We start from the raw sequence: 19,003 nt of genomic DNA on the forward strand, positions 1-19,003 counted from the left end.
TCCCCTAATAACAGAAACAAGGCAAGGATGCCCACTCTATCCACTCCTCTTCAATATAGTTCTGGAATTCTTAGCCAGAGCAAAAAGGCAAGACAAAGTCTTTAATGGGATCCGCACAGGAGAGGAAGAAGATAAATTATCTCTTTTTGCAGATGGCATTATTTTGTAAATTAACAATCCCTAAAGCTCCATCCCCAAACTCTTATAGATTATAAACCAATTTGGCTAAGTAGCGGGATACAAAATTAACCCACAAAAATCATCACCTTTCTGCACACTAACAATGTACAAGCAGAAAGGGAAATCAAGGAAACAACCCCATTCACAATAATCTAAAAAAAAGTATCTAGGAATTAAACTAACCAAAGATGTAAAGGGTCTATTTCATGAAAATTATAGAAACCTAAAAAAAGGAATCATAGAGGATACCAGGAAATGGAAAGACTTCCCATGTACCTGGATAGGCAGAATTAATATGGTGAAAATGGCCATACTGCCAAAATTAATAAACACCTTCAATGCAATTTCCATTAAAATTCCAATGACCTACTTTTCTGAATTAGAGAAAATAGTCTAAAAATTCATTTGGAACAACAAAAGACCTAGCATAGACAAAACAATTTTAGGCAAAAGATAGAATGCAGGAGGGATCATGATACAGGACTTCAAGCTCTACTATAGAGCCATAATAACAAAGACAGCTTGGTACTGGCACAAAAGGGAACCCAAATATAAATGAGACAGGTTAGAGGACCCAGAAATATAGTCGCATATGTACAGTCAGTTGATATTTGACAAAGGAGCCAAAGACATACAGTGGAAGAGGCAAAACTTCTTCAACTACGGGTGTTGGGAAAACTGGCCACATGCAGAAAATGAAAAGTAGATCCTAGCCTATCACAACGCACTAACATCAACTCAAAATGGATTAAAGACCTTAACATCAAGCCTGAAACTCTGAAACTACTACAGGACTGAGTATGAGAGACACTTGAACTTATAGGCACAGGCAGGAACTTCCAGAACAGATTTCCAGGGTCACAACAAATTGGAGAATGACTGAATGGGACTACCTTAAAATAAGTTTCTGCACAGGTAAAAAATAGCAATCAAACTAGAAAGAAAGCTAAATAATTGGGAAAAATATTTACCAGCAATATATCAGACATGGGTCTAATATCCATTACATATGGTGAATTCAAGAATCTGATTCATAATCCTTGTGACATTTTGGATGGAGCTGATGATCAGCCACGACCATTGTACATTGTCTGGCCTCACAGGTGGGAGCATGACAAATATCCAGAGACACTTTTTAAGGTATTATTGCACCTAAAAGATTTAGAACTCCCTTTTCACATCTTTGTCCTCGGAGAAATTTTTACAGATGACCCAGATATATTTTCAGAGGCCAAAAAGGCACTGGGATCTTCAATCTTACGCTGGGGCTACTTACCCTGCAAAGATGACTATTTCCAAGTATTGTGCATGGCTGATGTTGTCATCTCAACAGCTAAGCATGAATTCTTTGGAGTGGCAATGTTGGAAGCTGTGTACTGTGGTTGCTATCCATTTTGTCCCAAAGATTTGGTTTATCCCAAAATATTTCCCGCTGGATATCTGTATTATACACCTGAACAGCTTTCAAAAGGACTCCAGAATTTCTGCAAGAGACCAGATGTTGTAAGGAAACATCTCTATAAGGGTGAAATAACTCCGTTTGATTGGTCAGCCCTACATGGTAAATTCAGGTCTCTGCTTACAAGAGAACCTAAGGAAGATTTGTAACAGATGTGGCTAAGTCACAAACTTGCAACCTAAAGCAGAATCTGAAGAACTTTCCAGAGTGTGCCCATATTTACCTGATCAGAGAGAAAAGAAAATCTGCAGAGGAAGCTGAGCCTGGCTGCTTGCCAAAGCTGACACAGAGCCATCTGCCACAAACCTGTGGCGGCTTCAGATCTCCAACCCCTGCCACTACCCCAACTCAAATTAAATACAGATTCCTAGAATCATTGTGGTAGTTACACATGTCCTCAGATCACATGTAGGAGACTGTTCAAAAAAAATATGTGGCCTGTTTTATAACCACACTCATGTATCCCATATGTGGTGCCATATTGAATTTCCGGTTGAATCCGTTTTTATCCTTTGTACTGGTTGACATGGGGCCTGAATTCTTTCTTTCTGCCGACACGATGGCAGCCAAACTGCAGCTTCAAACGCTCACACTTGGCTTGGTTTCTACCTGGTTTGCCAAGTTATCATCCGAGTCTTCCTGTGTCCTCAAAGGGCCACAGGGTCTGAATGCAGACCACGAATATGCCACCTCAAAAATGTGGGCAAAGGGCTGCTTTAGCATTTTTCCTTTAGCAAATTATCGACTCTTTGGCACACAAATTTTTAAGTGAAGGTATTAATAAGAAGTCTGGCATGTATTCCCATGATTCACAGAGTTACATTTGCATTTAATTAATCTTAAAGAAAGTTGCAAGATAAACAACTGTAATTCCAACAAACATGGCAGATACAGTCAGTGGAGCCCTCCCACCCATAAAGTGAACACTGAGATGCTTGTTTTAATTTTTTCCAGGAGTCAAAATAGAGAAATCAATATACTTCTAACAAAACTAGCAGTTTTGATTAAAATATTCTTCAAAAATATCCGCATCCAGTTACAAATATAATCTTTGAAAGATACATCACTCATTATTCTGATAGTCTGATTCTGTATTTGTTGATATAAAAATGTTTTAAATGGTTAGATTGTAAAATAAATTTTTAATAAAGGGCCAAAAGAAAGAAATTAAATCCAGCTGGAAGGAAAATTTGTTTGGGGAGAGTAGTTTATTCTATAGCAAGTCTCACTTCAGCAATAAAATCAAAAACTAGACCTCAAGTAAGTGAAATAAACTAAGAAATGGAATTGAAAAAAGAAAAAAAGAAACTCCACCCACTCTTTCTTCCCTGGACAGCTGGTGTGGGTAAAAATGCATCATGGTCCTGAATTGGAAACGAAGTGGCAAGAAACTTACTTGGTGGTGCCAACTTCACTGTCGCCTATTAAATTAGCATGAACAGCATTGGCTCCATCAATCTCAAGTGAAATAGGCATTGGACCAATATACTGAGAAGGCTGCAAGATGGACTGTTCAGAGACACTCAGAGGATCGCTTAAGGATAAGACTTACTAAGTGTTAATTAGTAATAACTAGTGTGTTTCTATAATTTACTTGTTTTCTATTAAATTTACGTTTTAAGCCTGTTCATTGGGTAGAGAGAAGGGAATTTTTAGGATTTGGTACGAAGAAATCAAGGATTTGATTGGACATGAAAACCAGTGGGGGATGTATAAAGCAGCAGAACCCTAATAATCAGCACGGCCCACTAATCAATGTGGCCCTATGTCCTGGCCCACTGGAGTGCATGGGTCATGCCACCAAAGGGGGCAGGGCATGCTGCTGGAGGGGGTAAGATGTCATCCTCACATGAGCTTTGAAGAAGTGATTGAGGAATGCGTAGTTCGTGAAGTGATGGTTGAAAAGTGTTAGGCAGGTGATCCACTGGAGTGATGGAGGGGTTCAACCTATATATAGGCTACCTGGTCAGAGTAATAGAATTGGAGAAAATAAAGGGAAGACCTGGAAGGAAGGAAGTGGTGAGATAGAGGGGAAAGTCCTGGGAGAAGAGGAATTTGAGGGAGAACAGGAGGGGAAGGATGACAATTGGCCACCAAGCCAGAGAAGTGTAGGCCTGTGGATAGTGGAGAGGCCTAAAGAGAAGAAGAAAATGAGGGAAGGGAAAAAGGGAAATGAAGTAAAGTTCTATAAAGAAGGAGAGAGTAAGAGAATAGGAAAAAGCCTTACCTATTGAAGTTTGGAGCTTTGGAGATGATAATTTGGGGGGTTGGTGGTTTGCACACTAATAACTATGTGCAGGGCTGCCCATTGGAGATCTGAGATTTGGTGGTTGGGCCTGGCTTGTCACTGAGTGTACAGCCCAGGACAAGGTAAATGCAGGACCATTTCTAGTGTAATTAAAGTTATCCTCAATATGCCTCATTGGATTGTCTTGTTTTATGCATCTTAAGTATACGAGTTCACAAGTTAATAGTGTCAAAGGCTATGAATTTTGTAAAATGTTATGAGGTCATAATAGGTTTGCAAACCCAATGGGACAGTGATATCACAATGGCAATATGATGTCACAATATTAAGTCATAATAATATTTATATGTTATAATTAGTTGGTGATGCCATAATGGTGATGAGGTCAGAATAGGTTTATGATGTCACAACGGATTGATGATGTCACAATGGCATGCTGGACTTCAATTTTTCTTTTTTTATTGTGAAAATACTATACAGAGGGGTTACAATTAGATGGGCAAGATAATGAGTACATTTCTTATCAAGCATTGTAGCCTCCTCCTTTGTTTCCCCTTCCCATCCCTTTCCATCCTCCCCCTAACCCCCACCCAATCCTCCCCGTCTCCCCCTCCCCTGCACCAAAGTTGTAAAGTTCGTTTTCAACATAACAACTTGTACATAACTCCAAATGAGAATATAAATTCAGAATGGGATTGTGAGATCTACAAAGTAATGCATTGGCCCAAATATTATGAACTCCCAACAGGTATGTGATGTCACAATGTGACACAATGTTCATGATATCTGACAGAGTGATGACACAATTTTCATGATATCAGAGTGCATTTCTAATATCACATGTCATACCTGAAATATGAAGTCAAAAACAGATTATGAGATCACAAAGAGCCTATGTATCAAAAGGGCATATCAAAATTATGAGGAGAGGACCAGTTAATGATGTCACACTGGTGACCTGCCTCCAAGGGTTTGTAATATTAAAATGGTATAATATCTCAATCAATGACCACAATGATTATATGGCTAAACAACTGAAATTTTTTGTCACAGAGGCTGTATGCTTTTTCAAAGGTGCTAAGAGGTCATACCCGATTAAAATGTCACAATGTGATTGTGATGTCACAATTGCAATGTGATGATGCGTAGGTTTGTGATATCATGGTGGTAATGAAGTCACGCATGCATATGGTGTGTGTATGTGTGTGTGTGTGTGTGTGTGTGTGTGTGAACTGAGAGCTTAGGCTCTATCCCTGAGTTTTCTTGCTCAAGCCTACTTCTGCTCAAGCTCTGCCACATGAGCCACAGTCCCTCTTGCTTTTCGATGGTTAATTGTAGGTAAGAGTCTTGAGGACTTTCCTGACCAGGGTGGATTTGAAGCATGATGAGGCCCCAGGGAAGCAAGAACAAACAGAACTTGCAGGTACAATCCCTATGGTGGGCGAACCTGCCCCCTGCTGGCCAGATGCGGGACATGTGGGGCCATGCCATTGTCTTCTACAGTTCAATTGGGGGAAGTGACCAGGGCCAAGCTGACTTTTGCTCACCCTGAGTGGTGATGCCAGAGCAGGTCTGTTCCACCCTAGGCCAAGAGAGCTCCAGGAGGCCCGGCTCCCAGGGGCACAAGGAAAGAATAGACCAGCTCCAGGCCCAGCTAAGAGCCTTGGCCCACGGACACCCCTAGTTGGCCTTCCTGATCACCATAAGACCTATCAAAGAGAAATCGGAAAAAAAAAATTGGACTTGTGGGTCAACGTGTTAGAGCTCTAGCATTGAACCAAAGAGATCATGGACAGTGCCTCCAAACTTTGAGTTCAAGACCCCAAGCTGACCCTCCCACATAAAACACCGGTTGGCTAAAGTAAACTAGTAGGATTTGTGAAGTGTTTCTGAAGAATGGTGATACTGAAGAAAGCACCCGAATTCTAATGACAACTGAACTTGTGACCTATGTGTGAGTCCTTCACAAGGTGCTGTTTGCTGGGGCCTTTCCACATGGAGTTTTGTGCTGAGTCCTCAAAAATTGCTGTTTGCTGAGTCATCCTAAAGGATGCTATGTGCTGAGTCCCTGAGAAAAGTGGGCCGTGCTGGGTTTTTGAAAGGGTGCTGTGTGCTGAGTCCATTACACAACATACTGTATGCTGAGTCCTTCAAAAGTTGTGGTTTGCTAATAATCCCAAAGGGTGCTGCTACGTGCTGAGCCATTGACAAGAGAGGGAGGAGGTGAATTTTTCAAATGCTGTGTGCCGAGACCTTAACACAGGGTGCTCTGTAATGTCCTTCAAATGGTGCTCTCGGCTGAGTCCTTTGAGTGTGTGGTATGTGTTAAGTCCTTCCACAGCCTGGTGTGTACTTTCAAAATTGTGTTATGGGCTAAGTTTTTCCAACGGTGCTGTGCACTGAATGTTTTACACAGGGTGCTATGTACTCAGCCCTTCAAAGGGGTCTGTGTGTATCTTAACACAGGGTGCTATGTACTGAGTCCCTGGGAAAGAGTGTTGTGCGCTTGAGTTTTTCAAAGCATGCCATGTGCTGAGTCCTTTACATGTGGGCTATGGACTTCCTCATTCAAAGGGAGCTGTGTGCTGAGTCCTTTACACAAGGTGCTTTGTGCTGTTTTTTGAAGTGTGCTGTGTGCTGAGTCATCTCACAGGATGCTATGTTCTGAGTCCTTGAGAGGCAGTTAGTTATCCCCAACAATCACACACACACAAACACACACACACACACACACACACACACACACACACACACACACACGGGTCACTGTACACCTGCTTGGTGTGTGGAGTGGAGGGGGATGGAGGAGAGTCTCCTCCAGTGGTGGGGCTGAGAGGAAATTTGATCCCCCAGGCTGGTACTGGGGTTGGGAGAATGATGAGCTGAGGTCAGGTTACAATTGCCATGGCCTAGAAGCCTTAGGGCCCAGTCAGGGCTGGGTTTGCAGCAGGGGTGGAAGGTGGGGCTGTGGGGGAAAGGGCATGGCCAAAGAGAGGTGGGGTGGGACCCAGAGCACACTGAGTTGGCAGCGAGGGTGGGTGCACCCCATGGGGGCAAGGCAGTCCAGGAGAGGTGTTGGGGCAGAGAGAGAGAACAGAGAGAAGAGCTAGCACACACACAAGGGCAAGCAGCTTCATCAGCTGGCGACCTCCTCAATCTTACCGCAGATCCTGGCGGGGAGTGCAGAGCATGTGGAGCCTGTGCAGCAGGCACATTACCACAGGAAGCCATGCAGAGGCGTGATGGACATGGCAGTACTGACTCTGGGGTCTCAGAACAGGGAGCATGGCCATCGCAGTAGATGAGGTGGGGGCACGGAGCCATCACCTACAGCTTCTCCCAGCAGCACACATGAGTGGCTGCCCCATGGGCCCACACCCTGCAAACCCTCCTGCCAAATCCCCCTCTCCCGCTGATCTAGACCCGCGCCTCCTGCCTCCCTTCTCCTGTCCTACTATCGCCTGCCCCACACTGCACAGTCTGCCATGTCCCTGCCACAAATGTACCCCAGGGGTGGGGGGTTGGGGTGGGTATCGACCAGCGGATCCCACCCCCATCAATAGCAGCCAGTGTCCCAGGAAATGGGGAGGTGCAGGAATGGGTGAGGAGGGGTCATCACAGAGCCCCTGGCCTGGAGCAGTGGGAGCCATAGAGCCGCATATCTGCACCTTTCCTCTCCCTGGTGAGAACCTGGTGGCTTTAGTCAGAGGTGGGGAGCAGCACCTCCACAACTACCTTCTCAGGTCTTTCCTTTATGCTGGGGGTGGTAGGTGTTGGATGCAGAAGAAAGGCCCTCCTGCCTTTATGAGCCCTTGTCTTCTGTGCTTGGTCACCCTTTCACCTGAGGAGGGTCCCACACACCACTAGGTATGTGAGGGCGCTTGGAGTCAGACAGAAGGTGAATGCCTGGGAGGAACACACCCCATCCGACACACATACACCTGGCCTGGCCCCCCACCTCAGATGTCAACAGTACTCAAAGGTTGATCACATTTCCTAGGTCTTCCCAGTCCATCTGGTCACCGAATGCTTCCCAGGAATCTTCCAAGGCACCCAGAAGTATCTAGGCTGTAAGTAGAGAGTCTGTCCATGTATGCAGCCTTTAGGACCCCATACATTTCCCCAACACTGTCCCCACCCCAGGTTAGACACCCCTCTGGGGCACTGTGACCTCATGCTTGTTTTCAGTCCCGGCTCTGAGGAGCCACCTATCTCGGGACACCTTCACCCAGTGTCTTGGCCTGGGATTTTGGTGAATGGGGATTCAAGCCTAGTTATTCCCAAGGGAAAGGGTCTGACCCTTGAGAAAGGGAGAGGCAGAGTGGTTCTGTGTTATTAGAGTAGTGATCCCTTGGGTGGGAGCCCCTGGTTTGACAAGGGACCCCCTGTGCTCCAGCTTGTACTTTGTCCCAGAAGAGGAACCAACAAACTCAGGAGAGGCACTGCTCTGAGTTTATTTGTGTGTGTGTTTTTGTGAGTGTGTGTATGCATGAGAGAGAGAGAGAGGGATGGAGGGGGGGGGGAGAGAGAGAGAATCATCTTTCTCCTTATACAGCCTGACTGTGCTCAGGTGAGTGATCAGTTGGCAAATTGCAGGTGGTGCATGGAAGAATCTTCTGTCACATGTCTGGATTTGTGTGTGTGTGTGTGTGTGTGTGAGTGTGTGAGTGTGTTCATAGAGCAGGGAGATGAGAACAATGAAAACTTATTTAAGTTTGTCTAAAAAGAGCAAAAGCATTTTATTTATGTGTATGTGTCTGTGTATATGTTGTTCTTTTTCATCAATGGCAAGTATGAGTCCAGCCATAATTTCTGTTTTCTCCTTCATCGTTTCATGGCTCTTTGGGAAAAGTTTCAGTAGACGTTCCTTTCCACCTATCTCTTCCCCCTTTGCTATAGCCCACAGTAGCTGCTAGGCCTGGGTGGGTCTCCCCTAGGAGGCCTGTGTGAATCAGAGACCAGAGTTGACACCTGTCCTTCTGTCTTCAGCCAGAAGGCTCATGAAGCGAGTGTGACTGAAGCCATACTCTTCTATCCAGACAGTCTGCTCTCGTGTGTATGGTTAGAGCTAATTCAAGGGTTGAGAATGTGTCTGCCAAACATAATTAAGGAACGAGATGGGGGGGGGGAGTAGAGCAGGGGCTGTGAAGCCAGAGGGTCTGGGGAATGGTGAATAGTGTGACATGGGCACATGGTTCACCATGACCAAGGATGAGAGGGCAACCTTACACAGGGCATTGACTGTGTCCATGGGCATCTGGACAGGGGGCTCCGGGTCCCCACTGGTGACATGGATTCCCTCCCGGGGCAGTGCACCGGTGGGCACTCCTCCCTGAGGTCCTGGAGACTCCAATTTGTGTCCCGCTGGGCAGTTTATAGCTGGGCACTGGTAGGCAAGTGCGTTCCCCCTGCTGGAACCCACTCAGTATCAGGCCGTGGCAGTGAGCTAGGGCTCTCTGAATGCCAGTTTCTGTAACCTGCTGTAGGTTGTCTGGAAGGAAAGGGGGACCACTGACTTTGGAACCCTTTAAGTTTGATTGGGTAAATGAAATGCCACGTTTTCCAGAGTTCTATCTTGAAGCTGGCAATTTCCCCTGGGATTATGGGTCAAATTAGATGTACCATTTCAGCAAACACACAACGACATTCAAAGCAGTACAGGCAGAGTTCCCTAGCCAGATGGTCTCCTGTTATGAACGTTGTGCCTTGACTGCCTTTCTCTGGCAACTGTTGATTCTCTTCCTGCTCTCTCTAGGGTGACCACCACAGTCGAGGGCATCGTGGGGAGCAGAGATTGTGATCTCGCCATCGCCAGCCTGCCAGCTGTGAGCAGAGATGTTTCCCAGCACCTGCACTGGACTCTTGGAGATTCAGAAACCCGGGATGCCTCAAGGATCCTTTCTCTGAAACATGAAACTTGGGGGCAGGATATGGTAGACCATCCTGGCTGGCCCCAGGGGGAGGAGAGGAGGCCCCTTCAGTCAGGCTTTCAGCTCAAGGCAACCTCCTTCATACCTGTGTGGGGAATTGAGTGCCACAGAGATGGTCAGCTGCTGGACAGAGATCTTTGAGAATATAGGCATCCCAGAGGCCCCAGAATCAAGCGAGTACACGTGGCTCACTTCCTCAGAGCCAAAAGAGTTAAGTGCAGTGGCACCAGGAGGGCGGGAAGAGGGAGGAGGGAGAACTGTGGAACAGCTACATCAGGCTTTGCCCCCTACCCCAAGATGCTTACCTGTATCAGATGAGACTTTTCTGTAGTATTGTCATAGGAAGATGCTCATTTATTTATCTAACAAACAGTTACAGTGTGTGCCAGTCTCCGGGGGGTTCATAGATGATGAAAGGTTCCAGTGTTGGATCCACAGCACATGAAGAAACCTTGGTTTGAGCTGGATGCCGATGCTTCATGCCTGTCATCTTATCTACTTAGGAGGCTGAGATGGGAGGATAGAGGTTTAAGGCCGGGGCAGGAAAGCCTGTAAGACTCTTATCTCCAACTAACTACCAAAAAGAAAATGCCAGAAGTGGATGTGTGGCTGAAGCCGTAGTCTGTTGGCCTTGAGTAAAAATGCTGAGGGATGGCACCCAGGCTCTGAGTTCAAGGCCCAGGAGTGAGAGAAAGAAAAAAAAGAGAGAAGAGGGAATTACGGAGAGAGAAAAAGAAGAAAGGAAGGAAGAAAGAAGAACATGCAAGCCTTGGTTTGGAGTCCCTGGATCAAGGGAGCCAACCATTCACAATTTCTGTGGGGCCAGTTTCAGAGCATAAAGGCAGTATGTAGAACCAAGCCACTAACCCCTCAGCAACTTCATGACATCCAGGAGCTTTGTGGTCATTGACTGCAGAGGGAAGCAGCCTCGGGTAGAACCTTGGACTCAGGGTGGGTCACCAGGTTTCAGTCATCCCTGGCCCCTACGAGTTTATTTCCTGGTCAGATAAGAAGGAAATGTCTAAGGGCTAGGGAGGTGTTGGGGTGATGGAGTGTCAAGGGGGGGCAGCAAGGGATAAGAAGGAAGATGAAGAGGGAGGACAATCCCAGGTCAGGTGTGTCAGGACATTAGAGCCATGACCTCGCCTTTCAACCTAAACCATCACTGATAGAGTTTTTGACCCAACCACATGGCTATTAAAAGTCCTGGTGCCTGTTAACCACCTGGCTGTCATCCACCGCAGGATGCCTGTGCAGTACAACTTTGGGGTCTGGGATTTCCAGGGCTCAATCTGAAGATCACTTCCCCGGTGTTCATTTCTCGACCAGAGAGAGAGGTAAGCATGCCACTGTCACAGTACAACCAGGGAATGAGGGCAGGAGTCGGGACCCGTGTTGCCCCAAGACTTCCTCGAGGGGGCGCTAGGACCCCATGACTGCCATTTTTAGAGGCAGAGGTGGGTCTGTTTGCTGGCTCAGCCTTTAGTGTAGATGGCAGATCTGGGGTTAAGAGAGGGCCAGCTGGGGCTGGGAAGGTGGCTCAGTGGTAGAGCGCTTGCCTTGCATGCCTGAGGCCCTGGGTTCGATTCCTCAGCACCACATAGGCAAAAAGAAAAAAAAAGCCGGAGGTGGCGCTCTGGCTCAAGTGGTAGAGAGCAAGCCTTGAGCTGAAGAGCTGAGGGACAACGCTCAAGCCCAGAGTTCAGGCCCCACGACCGGACCGAAAAAAAAAAAAAAAAGAGAGGGCCAACTGAAGGAAAGGTTGGGTATAGGCTGGTGGGAAAACCAGAGGCACTGGACTCTGAGTAGGGTTGTTTCTTTGAGGACACTCACAACCTAGGAACATTCCTGGGATGATGAGCCCTTTTCCCCTTCCCAAGAGAGAGGGATCTAGGGCCCTCCAGTCTGCGTGCCTTGGGTGAGAAATACTTTTGTTCCCACATCTTGTGGTTACATAACTAGAACTCACCTCACTGCCCAGTGTTGAGGCAGTACATTGAGAGATCCTGAGTCTTTGATAAGGTCAGGGGATCCTCAGTATGAGATTGTACTTGAACATCCTAACTTGGTGTACGGTCAGTCCCATCTAAGACTGCCATAATGTAGGCCATAGAATCTAGAGAATCAGAGCAGGATGGGGTCTGTTCTGGGAGTCTTGAGTATTATGTGTTAACTTCGAGCTCCCTTGTGCTCACCTGCTTCCTTTTCTTGGGTTGGTCTTTGCTTGAAAAAGCTTGAAACTAGGAACTGGGTCCTATCCCTTGTCTTTGATGCTCAAAGCTAGCACTCTACTATTTGAGACATAGCTCCACTGCCAGCTTTTTGGGGTGTTTAATTGGAGATAAAGAGTTCTCATGGACTTTGCTGCCAAGGGTAGCATCCAATTACAGTCCTCAGATCGCAGTCTCCTGAAGGGATAGGATGACAAGCATGGAAAAGTATGTTTCACCGGGTCCCAGTAGCTCATGGCTGTCATCCTAGGTACTCAAGAGTTGAGATTTGAGGACCATGGGTCAAAGCCAGCCTGGTCAGGAAAGACCCTGAGACTCTTATGATCAAGGAACTGCCAGAAAACTGGAAGTGGTGCTGTGGCTCAAGTAGTTGAGTGCTTGCCTTTTGCTGAAGAGCTCAGGGACAGAGTTCGAACCCCACAACAGAAAAAAAAGAAATAAATTAAGACATTTTTGCCTGAAAAGGATGGTGGAGGTATGTGTTTGTGGGGGGGGGGGGCAGATGCTGTGGTTGGGAGACCAGGTGCTAGCCTCACTATGCAGACATTTCTAAGAACTCCACAAGTTTGCCCCAGTTTGAAGCCACAGCTTCAAGAGGACGTGGCCTGTGGTAGGCAGGAAGTGGGCAAATAGGTGTAGGAGTAGGATTGTTGTGTCTGTATTCTCTCCATTGAAGGAAGGATTTGGATGCTGGGTGTCAAAGTCTGAAGTCAAGGGTTGCAAGAAGTTTGTGGCCTGATGAGATGGGTTTCCTCTGGGTATATGAAAATGAAAGTGGCTGAAGCCGGAAGCCGCCAGTGGCTCACTACTGTCATCTTAGCTACTCAGAAGGCTGAGATGTGAAGACCATGGTTCCAAGCAAGTTTGGGCAGAAAAGTCTGTGAGACTTGATGTCCAATGGACTATCAGAGAACAGGAAGTAGTGTTGTGGCTCAATTGGGGAATGCTCATCTTTAGCTCAAGAGCTGAGGGACAGCACCATGGCCTAGAGTTCAAACCCCCATGACCAACAACAACAAGAGATGACTAAATTTTCCGTATAGCAGTGTGTACGGTAGGAAATGCCATGCTGGTCTATGAAACATTCCAGATATGTGAGAGGCTCATTGTTTTGCTACAGTGGGTCTGAGGTCAGGAGTGCCACCTTCTCAGGGGTGGGATGTGATCCTAATGGAAGGAGTTCATGGTTCTCTTCTGCTGAAACCTTGGGCTATCTGCATGTGTGTGTTTGTGTTTGTATGTGTGTGTGTTTGTGTGTGTGTGTGTGTGTGTGTGTCTGTCTGTCTATCTGTCTGTCTGTGTCTGTGTCTATGTCTGTGTGAGTTGGAGGTAGAAAAACTGGGCCTTGAACTCAGGGCCTAGGTGCTGTTCCTGAGCTTTTGTGCTCAAAGCTAGTGCTCTGATACTGAGCCACAGCACCACCTCTGGCTATTTGGTGGTTCACTGTAGACAAGAGCTTCACAGACTTTCCTGCATGGTCTGGCTTTGAACAATGATCCTCAGATCTCAGCCTCCTGAGTAACTAGGATGACAGACAGGAGCCACACGTGCTGGCTTTGTGTGTGTGTGTGTGTGTGTGTGTGTGTGTGTGTGTGTGTGTGTGTGTATGTGTAGAAGTGGGTTGTAACAAAGAGCACCTGAATCTTTGGTAACTTCTAACTGCTGTCTTTGGGGGGTGCATGGGCTTTATGGCTGATGTCTGAGGGCCTGGAATGGTGAGATGCTTGAAGGTGACTCAGCATGGCTAAGTTATAAGACCAAGGGATGTGGGCCTTAGAACTGTCTACTCCCTTGGGCCTGGTTGGTGACAGAGGGAGCTTGGGAGGACCTAGGGATGAGGCCCACAGGGGGTGGCTCCCCAAGAGTACAGACAGCCTGGCTAGAACTTACTAATGATCCAAGCCCTGTTAGTATGGAGCATATTGGCATGGGTCAGACTCTGGGTCTTATTATGATGTCTGAGGGGCGAGGCCAACTTATTTTAAATATTGATCTTTGATCTTCAGATCTCAGCCTCCTGAGTAGCTAGGATTATAGGCATGAATCTCTGGCACCGGGCCTCTGATTATTTTTGGTATATTAGGGTTTGAACTCAAGACCTTAGGCTTTCCAGTCAGATCTTCTATCACGGAAGCCAAGCCTTTCTGTCTAGATGGATTCTGTTTAGATAGATTGTCCCAAACTCTTAGTCCATGACAGCTGATTCCTGACCACAGTTGAAGCTCTGAGTTGACCATCGGACCTCAGTCTCCTCACAAGACAGTTGTGAGGAAACAAGGGATCAATACAGGGAGATCTGTGGGGCAGGGCCAGGCATAGAGGAAGTGGTCATCAGATACGGTTCTTGGCAATTATGTGAGCATATGACAGAAAGATACTCGGAAAGGGCTGGAGTATGAGGGGTAGCTGTAGATGGGTGCTCAGCTGGGAGAGAGGTAGTCTGTTTTAGCCAAGAAGAAAAGTGTGGCCAGATGCTAACAGCTCATGTCTCATATTCCTAGCTCCTCAGGAGTCTGAGATCTGAGGATTGCCATTCAGAGGCAGCACAGCAAGAAATGTCTGTGAAACTCTCCTCTCCCAAGAACCACCCAAAAGCTGGAAAAAAGCTGTGGCTCAAGTGGTAGAGTGCTAGCCATGAATGAAAAAAGTGAGAGACAGAGCACTGGCCCTGAGTTCAATCCCTAGTACCAAGATGTATACTTGCTCATGCACGTGCGTGCACACGCGCGCGCGCACACACACACACACACACACACACAAAGGAAGTTGGTAATGATGAGCTGAGCTAGAACTGGAGGCAGTCCTGAGGCATAGTTACAGTAAACTCTCAATCCAGATCAAGTGGTTCTTGGGCTGAGGGGTCTGGGCCATGGCAGTAATTTCCATGGAACCTACCCCTCCATCCGTGCATGGGGCCACAGGACCAAGGGAAGGACACTAGGGATGCTCCTTTGTAGTCGGCCCACGTTTGTAGACCTTCATCTGCACCCAAGCACTGGTGAGGAAAGCAGGGCTCCAAGCCCTGGGACTCCTGTGATAGCGACTGCTATAAGCAACAGCCTGTTGGCTGTGGATTCCTGAGTCTACAATCCTTTCATGAGCTCAACTAAACACCGGCCCAAGGTGTGCCTGACAAATTCACTCTTGTGATACCTAGATGAGTGGATGTTACCTGGTGTGACATTTTTCAACTCCTGCCCCTCCTGGCCCAGAACCATGGTCTGAGATGGCGATTTACTGCTCAGATCCACATTGAACCCATGACAGATGCCATTCTGATGATCTCCATGCCCCAAGGCTCGACACTTCTCTGGTATTGTGGCCCGCTCTGTAGGCAATGGCCTCCAAATAGGCTCCACTCAAGACTTGTAAGACACCTAGACATTGTAAGACCCTCAGGGCCTCACTGGAAAGTACGTTGCCTAGAGCAACAGAGTGAAGTCCAAGCAGGCCAGGTGTTGGTCATGGAGCTTGAACTCTGGTCCTGGGCTCTGTTCCCCAGTTCTAAACTTACCACCTGAGCTACAGAACTACTTCCGGTTTTCTGGAGGTTCCTTGGAGATCAGTGTCTCCCTGAGTTTCCTGACCGGGCTGGCTTTGAACTGCGATCCTCACATCTCAACCTCCTGAGGAGCTAGGAGGACAGGTATGAGCTACCTGTGCCTGGTTGATCTGGCCTTTCACCACAGTGGACTAGGAGCTCCTGAAAGCTTTTCTTTATTTCTTCTATGCCAGTACTGGGGCTTGAACTCAGGGTCTGGGCTCAGGTCTCTTAACATTTTTCCTCAAGGTTAGCATTCTACCACTTGAGCCACAACTAAATTTCTGGCTTTTGGTAGTTCATCGGCAAGAAGAGACTCAATAACTTTCCTCCCCTGAGCTGGCTTGACTGTCGATCGCTATCTCAGTCTCCTGAGTAGGTAGGATTTACAGTGTTAGAGCCACTGATAACATTGGGCTAGAAGCTTTTCTTAAGCAAGCATTCTTCCCTGCATTTGCCCTGACTCCTCCATGCAAAGAAGGTCTGAGGGTCAGGAGCTGTGAAAAATAGGATTCCAGCCACAGGAAATGACTGGGGGCCCTGGTGTAAAGCCAAGCTAATTTTCCCCATGGGCCTCATTCTAGGACCCCCACCCTCTGCTCTGTGACTCAAGTACAAACCTTGACCCAGCCTTGAATGCCCTGCCAGACTTTTCTGAAGCCACAGAGACTATATTCAACCACACCACCTGCTCTACAGCACACCTCAAAACGTTGGCCCATGCTGTATCTTCTGCCTAAGGCTCTCTGTCCTGTATCCACATCTTAGAACTCCTGTGGAATTTTGACACTGGTTATATCAACTCCTGGAGCAAGTATTTCCTTCCCTTGTCCCTCTTTTTTTATATTGAGTTGTTAGAGATGGAATTTTTTGCAGGCTGACTGGCAAATGCTCTATCTTAGTGTGTGTGTGTGTGTGTGTGTGTGTGTGTGTGTGTGTGTGTGGTGTGTGTGTGTGCATGTGTGTGTGTGTGTGTGTGTGTGTGTGCGTGTGTGTGTGTGTGTGTGTGTGTGTGTGTGTGTGTGTGCCTGTCTTGGGTTTGAATTCATGGCCTGGATGCTATCCTATCCCTGAGCTTTTGTGCTCAAGGTTAGCACTGTACTACTTGAATCACAGCTCTATTTCTGGCTTTTAGCGTGTTTAATTGGAGAAAATTTTCTCATATAGACTTTCCTGCCTGCAATTGTGATCCTTAGATCTCAGCCTCCTGAGTAGCTTACAAGTGTGAGCCACCAGCACCTGCCCTCTAACTTACATCTTACCTATAACCTTGGTCCTACCTGAGTTCCAGAAAAATATGTCTCACCAGGTTCACTTTTCTTTTGCCAATCTTTGTGCTTGAACTAAGGGTCTGGGCAAGTTCCTGAGCTCCTTTTGCTCAAGGCTATCACTTAAGCCACAGTGCGACTTTTGGCTTTTGTGGTTTGTGTGGTACTGAGGAATTGAACCCAGGACTTAGTGAATGCTAGGCAAGCACTCTACCACTAAACCACATTCGCAGCCCAAGGTTCACTTTTAACGGGAGTTATGAGGGTGGGATTTATTGGCATATCTCTTTTGGCATAGAAATTGCTGATTATTTCATATCTTTGCTAAGATTTGGGACCAGCCTTTGACTAGTCAATGAGGAATGATAAACGACTGATAGCCACCAGGCCCCACAGTTCTAGGCTCACATCCTACCGATTGATAGAGAATATGGAGACAGAGACTTTGACAACTCCTACAGTCTAGGAACTGTGGTCTCTCTGGAGGCAGTCCCTGGCAGCTTTGTGTCCCGGTGGGACACCTTAGCCAAAATATAAATCTTCAGTTATTAAATGGTAGAGAAGGATGCTTTGTTCAAGTTGCCAGCCCAGACTTAGTACTATCTGAGGGCTTGTCCCAGCTTGCCCAGTTTGGGGAACTGGGCATGGGCAATCTGCTGAATGCCCATCATCCATACATCATACATCCATACACAGAGATATGGAGTTATTGCCTCCTTTGGGGGGAGGGGAATTCCGTGTTTGTACTATGAGCCTAGGCCCTGTCCCTGAGCAGCTTTTGCTCAAGGGTAGTGCTCTGCCCTGGAGCCACAGCCCCATTCATGTTTCTTTTTTTTTCCCCCTGTGATCTATTTGAAATAAAGTGTCGCGGACTTTCCTGCCCTGGTTGAATTCAAATTGGCATTCTCTACATCTCAGCCTCCTGAGGAGCTAGGATTACAGGCAGGAGCCTCTGGGTCCTGGGTTTCTTTTCTTCTTGTTCTTTTTTTGTAATCGTAACAATCTGAAATCTTTATGTTGTCATTCCAATGGATTGCATTCGAAGTAAACATCTATCTATCTATCTATCTATCTATCTATCTATCTATCTATCTATCTATCTATCTATCTATATTGGGCACTCCTGTGGCTTGAGCACAGGTCCTCAGAACTTCCTGGCGGCTCAGTTTTCCGGAGGCTGGGGTGCTAAGACTGTGACCCCATTTATCGATTGGCCATTGTAGGACATGAGTTGAAATCCCAGCATGACCAAAAATTTATTTGTGGAATAAGAAGCCAATTTTGACACATTTTTTCCCCTTCTGTGTGAAAGTCCTGGGTCTAAGTATCAGATATAATCCATATGCAAATATATCCTATGTGATATGATGTAATAAAAGAAATGTTATATGTGTAAGAATACTAATTAAAAAGGGTAATAAACATCATATACAGTAAACCCATGTATTTAAATAGATCTCATATATTAATATTACTTTTTCCAGTGCTGGGGCTTCAATTCACATCCTGGAAACTGGTCTGAGTTTCTAGTCTTCAAGGACAGTGAGCCTTTCCCCTTCACCCATACTGCCACAGAGTTATCCAGACCCTGAGTTCAAATACAAGGCCTGCCAGAAAAATGGTGCAAATTCCAAGCCAGGGCCTTATTATTATTATTATTGCCTGAACACAGGGATTGCACTCAGGTTTTGGCATCTCTGCCACAGCCAACTCTTGGATCCTAGGACCCGAGTTCAAATCTTGGGGCTGGCAAAAATAAAAATAAAAAGGAGGAGCATAAAACTGACAAGTTCAAGAAGGTGGTTTTACTTTCTTTTCCCTTTGTATTGTGACCATCCTGCATGTAAATGACAAGGCCCAGAAATTGTACATGACCTTGCATTGCTGATGTTTGGTGTTCTATTAAGGAAGCCATACCCGAAATTGGCAACTTAGGTCTGGAGGTCGAATCCCGGGATTGCCACTAATGAATGGCAGAGATTCTAAGAAACCCATTCCCATATATATCCATACAAATGGAATCTTATAAAAGTAACAATTAAACTAGTAGTGTATGATTGTATTATAAAATTATACACGACAATTATACTACATTGACTAATTTTCAATTAATACTTTATTTTGCATTCAATCATGATACTTAAAA

General features: G+C 46.3%; 1 protein-coding gene across 1 annotated transcript; it reads left to right on the forward strand.

The window, feature by feature from the left end:
* The first annotated feature begins 1,167 nt into the window (after positions 1–1,167).
* On the forward strand, positions 1,168–1,788 carry LOC122103121 (glycosyltransferase-like domain-containing protein 1). Its single transcript, XM_042673600.1, has one exon. The coding sequence runs from the start codon at positions 1,168–1,170 to the stop codon at positions 1,786–1,788; it is 621 nt and encodes a 206-aa protein (XP_042529534.1).
* The last annotated feature ends 17,215 nt before the right edge of the window (positions 1,789–19,003 follow it).

This window comes from Dipodomys spectabilis, unplaced genomic scaffold (genome assembly GCF_019054845.1).
Source record: "Dipodomys spectabilis isolate Male_0828 unplaced genomic scaffold, ASM1905484v1 ptg001802l, whole genome shotgun sequence".
In the NCBI taxonomy this organism is placed as follows: domain Eukaryota; kingdom Metazoa; phylum Chordata; class Mammalia; order Rodentia; family Heteromyidae; genus Dipodomys; species Dipodomys spectabilis.

What these genes read in the sequence shown, in the direction of transcription:
- LOC122103121 (XM_042673600.1), top strand. Translation starts at nt 1,168, where the DNA reads ATGGGTCTAATATCCATTACATATGGTGAATTCAAGAATCTGATTCAT.